Below are 5599 nucleotides of genomic sequence, written 5' to 3' on the forward strand. Positions count from 1 at the left end.
TTTTTTCCATCACTGAACAAAAGGGGCTTTAAGCAGTCACCTCCTAATCTTCTCATAAATCCTTTAATTCCAAATTTCTTCCCAACAAACTTCCTACAAACTTTGGAATCAAGTGTCAGACAGTCTTTCGACGTGAACAGAAGAAAACAAATCARACTTTAGAGGTTTTGTTTTTAGTCCAGTGTTTTAAGAGCTGCTGAATTTGGWGGGATCTTAAATGTGACCCACAGATTTTTCCATTCAGTTTGGACCAATAGGGGGCGCTGTAGAGCTGTGTTGTTGGAGTGAGGGAGATAAAGGATCTTCTGTTTTACTGCAGATATAAATGAAGGTTAACTCTTGAGACCACAGAAGGGACAAAGCATCAGAGCAGCAGGAGGTTCAAAATGGCTCAGCAGGTAACTTTGACCTCACTGCATTTAAAAATTAAAAACAAACTAAAATAGTTTGTAGACTCTTCAGTTTTATTTCTTATTATTCTTTTTGTTTGTTTTTTACTTTTTCTTCCTTTCAGCAAAACATGGAAGAAGGGACAGCATTGATTTCACCTAAAGCTTCCCAAAAGTCAAGCGGTTCTATGATTTCTGCTTCTTTTAATTTCATCAACTCTATAATAGGATCTGGAATAATAGGTAAATATTGACTTCAGTATGACTGCAGATAACATGGTTAATCGTTTAGTTTGAGACTAAATACTAATTATTTTCATTTTTTTATTATTGCGAAATAAATGTTTATTATTGTTATTATTGCAACAAGGAGAAGCTTTTACTTGAGCCCCAGAGAAGCATCATGGGACCGTTGCCCCATCTCCCTTTATGCATTTCATCATTTGACTTAAAAAAAAAAAAAACTTGTTTTCATGTATTTGTCTGACAACAACTTTTTATTGTTCAAGACTCAGTTTTAGTTTATGTCTGTTCCAGTTTTTGTATCATAAAAAAGTTATAATTTGTTTATACCTTTTCAGCTCTAAAACTTCACCAGATTTATTGTCATGAACCTGCAGGACATGCACGCAAATGATGACTTTGTTAACTTTTTTTTTTTTTTACAAATTTGGAACGGGGTAGTTTCTGACATCTCTGCGGTCAGTGAAATGCTCCTGTTTATGTTTTACGTGTTTGCTCTCTTTAAACCAGGTTTACCGTATGCAATGAACCAGGCAGGACTCCCATTTGGCCTTCTGCTTTTGATTCTTGTTGGATTCATCACAGGTGGGTATATTAAAGATGCATTTTCTCTTAAAATGACAAGGATATATATATTTTTTATCATTTTGACATGTCTTATGTTTGTGTTTCATGCCAGACTATTCAATTATTCTACTGATTAAAGGAGGRAATCTGTCAGGAGCGAACAGTTATCAGTCGTTGGTACGAAATGCATTTGGATTTCCTGGATTTTTGATTCTATCTGTTCTGCAATTTCTTTATCCTTTCATTGGTAAGTTCTTACAAACATGCCATTTTTTGGTCTTCTTATTCCATCACAGTTGCACAGTATCACCAAGTTTGATTAAAATTAAAAAAAATGCAGATTCATCTTATTCCTCTCCTTCAGCTATGATCAGCTACAACATCACAGCTGGTGACACACTGACCAAAGTGTTTCAGAGAATACCAGGAGGTAGCTACTTTCTTTTATCTAAAATAAACAAATGTGACCCAACTTATTGAACCAAGGATTGAACCACAAAGTGGTATAAAGTCAGTTATAGTGCATGGTTGCAATAATTGCATTTTGTCAAAATATAATGAATTAGCTTATCTATGGGTTATTTTAATGAAGAAACTGAAATAAAGTCTTGAAATCTTTCTTCTCAATGCCTATTTTGAGCAGTAACTACAAAAAACATGATTTTGAGCAAAAATGACTTAATTTAGTCAATTTTCCTGTGAGCTAAAGGAAAACTTATTTTCTTTGCAATTGTGAAATTTGAGGTTTCCTCTTTAAAATGACAAACAATTCCTCTTTAGAATAACCTAAAAAAGTACTCAGTGGATTATCTTGATAGGAAGATATTTTAAGCAGTTTCTCTGGAACCGCTCATATCAGCATGATCCAGACTAAACATAGTTTAAAAAGCCAGGATCCTGAAAATGTGCTCAGATCATTTTGACCAAATTTGAATGAATCCTCACTTTGATTTGATTGGTCACAAATGTGTGAAATTAATTTAAATTAAATTGAAATGGAAAAATGAAACCACGCTGAGCGTTCACACTAATGTGCTTGCAGTTGGTCCGGATCACATACTCGYGGAGCGTCACTTTGTCATCATGCTCGCCACCCTTCTCTTCATGCTGCCGCTCTCACTTTATCGGAACATAGAGAGACTAGGGAAGGTAGGACTGAAAATCCCAAACTTATCTGTGTGTTGTTAACATCAGCTCTCTATTAAATAATCCCATCTTGCCAGGTGTCCTTACTGTCAATGGTGCTGACGATCTTCATCCTCGTCATCACAGTCATCAGAGCAGCAACTCTTGGAACCCAAATGTGTGAATAAACACAATTAATCTATACGTGAAACTGGGTTATTCCCATGCACTTAAAGAAGCATTTGTATTGATGACTGAAATTCTTGTCTAGTGAACCTACAGAAAATGCATGGGTGTTTGCAAAGTGGAACTCCATCCAGGCGGTCGGGGTGATGTCTTTTGGTGAGTTTGTCTAATCAATAAATTAATTTAACGCTTTTTCAAAAAGAAGTGAACACCTTAAACCAGGGGTGTTAAGACCAAAAATCCACACTTGGTCAAAGCCAAGGGCCAATTTCTGTGAATATTTATTGAAAAGGTGTTACATAAGAAATTATTGTTATGTAAAAACGAATGGCATATTCCAAATTAGGTTTATAGGATTCACAACATATGTAACTATTGGATGAAGAACAGAAAAATACATTTAAAGACTCATTAGCATTCAATTCTCATGCCTTACTACCTATCAACAACGTAGTAATTTATCATTTCATAGAGATACATTTTATCCCAAGCTAATCAAGYAAAAAAAACCTAACAAAAATCCAATTGTTTGACTTTAAAATAAGAAAGGAATAAATATTAAATATATTAAAGTTGATTTTCTGTTGCTCCTTCTCCTCACAGCAGCACATTTAACAATAGTTTGTGCTAAATAACAAATCATGTTCACGCTGAACAGCAATATTAAACATAATATATCACTTACTTTGCCATCATTTGCAGATTTGTGAGGAAGAATAGGGGCAGAAGTTTCCTTTCAGTAAAAAATCTTTGGGTAAACCTGCTGGTAGTAGTTTTTAAAGGAGTCCATCGTGAAATTATTTACACAAACTACAACTTTCTTTCGCAATATTGCTAGACTGTTGCCATCAAAAAAAAAAAAAAATAAATAACAGTAAGCCGTGCTTCTCTGTTCTCCATGACTGTTGTAAAAACAGCCGCACAAATTTCTGTCCTGTGAAGAAGTGGGTGGAGCTCCAGCTTGGGTTGCCAGGTGAGGGGCTGGGCTCAGGTTGGGGTGGGTTGGCATAAAGTTTGTGACATAACAAACCATTGGTGTTTGAAACAGTTCATTTCAAGACACAAAAAATACATTTACTTATAGTAAAAAATACCTCTTTATGCTTGGACTGCCTTTAGAAGCAGTACAGACCCAAATGTAAGTAAAAAAAAACTGAAAAAAGTGAATTTTGCATATTAGGTCCCCTTTGAATTATTACATTTGGGGCCGGATAAATTAAATAATGGGGGCCAGATTTGGCCCACAATCCTTGAGTTTGACACGTGTGCCTTAAATATTTTGTTTTTATTTGTATTTTTGTGCTTGTATGTCTTTAGCCTTTATCTGCCACCACAACAGCTTCCTGATCTATAACTCTCTGGAGCAGCCCACTTTATCCAACTGGTCTCAGGTCACTCACATCTCTGTGGGCTCATCGCTGATAATCAGCGCTGCGTTTGCTGTTGCAGGCTACACAACGTTCACTGGCTACACACAAGGTATCAGTAAAGAGCTGACAACTCTGCATGATTTCTGTGTCTTAAATACAGATTTCTTGCTTTAACTGTTTTACTTTCCAGGAGACATATTTGAGAACTACTGCAGAGACGACAACCTGGCAACATTCGGTCGCTTCTGCTTCGGCTTCAGCATAATAACCACGTTTCCACTCGAGTGTTTTGTTACAAGAGAGGTAAATGATCTGTTTGAACAGGTTGAGCTACAAATTCAATGGTTCAAAGTTGACAAATGTTGGGGCAATTGTAAAGGTTTAGATGGAATTGTAAAGTGATGCTAAATGAAGGTTGACTTGATCTTATTTCATCTTTGAAACGAAATTGCTTTTATGATTTTCCTAGTTGAAAAAATGCTTAAACCTTAATAACTTTAGCACAAAAAGTAACCAAATTTGTGTTCGATATATTACTTTTTACTTGTAACAATGCTTTTTGGCAATAAATCTGGGAAAGCCGGTTAATTTCTCTTTTAAATGGTGCCACATTTGTAAGGAACAAGCATTTGTGAGATGAGCAGCAGAGCTGAGTATAGGGGTTACACACATGAAAAATGAGCCAAATCCTCTCTGGCATTGCCAAACAGTTTATTATGCTGTTTACTCTTGTTTTGAGTGTTTGGTACCAACCAATGGCAATCCCATATCTCTGGTCTTATTAGACTGAACTCTGTTCTCCATGCTTACGCTCATCCCCACAGAGCGTGATTGTTCAGAGACTACTTTCAGAATCAAACAAACATTTCTGTACTTTTTGTGCTTTCTAAGTTTAGATGTGTTTGTTTCCCCAGGTGATTTCCAACATCATGTGCAGTCGAGATCTTTCGAAAGCTGAACATGCTGCTCTAACCACTCTCATCGTTGCTGTCTGTACCGCTATATCTTTGGCTTATGACTGCCTGGGGGTTGTTTTGGAACTAAACGTAAGTCAACCAGTCCGTGCCATTTTATATAAGATCATTAGCTTCATGCTATAGACTAATATTAAGTTAATTTCAAAAACTTAAACCACTTTTTATCCATTTAGGGTGCTTTGAGTGCCACCCCTCTCATCTTCATCATCCCAGCTGCATGCTTCCTCAAGCTCTCCCCTGGCGGTTGGTTCAAAGTTGAAAATCTGATTCCCTTCCTGTTGATAATAACCGGCTTGTTTGTCATGATCACTGGTCTGGTCATGACCATAATTGACCCTGATGACTGCTCGCATGGTGTAGAGATGTTCTACTGTCTAGATGCCAACACCTCCAGCACTGTACAACCTTGAAAGATGCATTCTTTAAATATTTAATTTTATTTTTTTACATTCATTGACAGTGGCATCAATATCTGTATACAAAAACCAGTGACTTTATACGTATATTAAAGATTTAGACAGGGATGTTGACATTTTTGCATTTATTATTGAATGTAATAGTTTAATAGCAATCCCTCCTATACAATTAAACAGTTTTGTTTTGAATTTTCCTTTCAAAGCCCTAAAACTCAGCAAAGTCCCAGAAAGAGATTTGCCAAGGCCTCCATGTACTCATTGGCCAAGTCTAAACCTCTGATCTTTTTAACGAGGCTAATTAGGAGTAAATATTTTCTGCCAAAGAA

General features: G+C 36.2%; 1 protein-coding gene across 1 annotated transcript; it reads left to right on the forward strand.

Moving 5' to 3' along the window:
• The first annotated feature begins 271 nt into the window (after positions 1-271).
• slc38a11 (solute carrier family 38 member 11) lies at positions 272-5381 on the forward strand. Its single transcript, XM_014001129.1, has 12 exons — positions 272-398; positions 515-632; positions 1143-1217; positions 1312-1446; positions 1564-1629; positions 2242-2348; positions 2423-2502; positions 2596-2666; positions 3828-3989; positions 4071-4183; positions 4795-4926; positions 5031-5381. The coding sequence occupies exons 1-12, from the start codon at positions 387-389 to the stop codon at positions 5265-5267; spliced, it is 1308 nt and encodes a 435-aa protein (XP_013856583.1). The 5' UTR covers positions 272-386; the 3' UTR covers positions 5268-5381.
• The last annotated feature ends 218 nt before the right edge of the window (positions 5382-5599 follow it).

The sequence above is a fragment of the Austrofundulus limnaeus genome, unplaced genomic scaffold (genome assembly GCF_001266775.1).
Source record: "Austrofundulus limnaeus strain Quisiro unplaced genomic scaffold, Austrofundulus_limnaeus-1.0 Scaffold9, whole genome shotgun sequence".
Classification (NCBI taxonomy): Eukaryota; Metazoa; Chordata; class Actinopteri; order Cyprinodontiformes; family Rivulidae; genus Austrofundulus; species Austrofundulus limnaeus.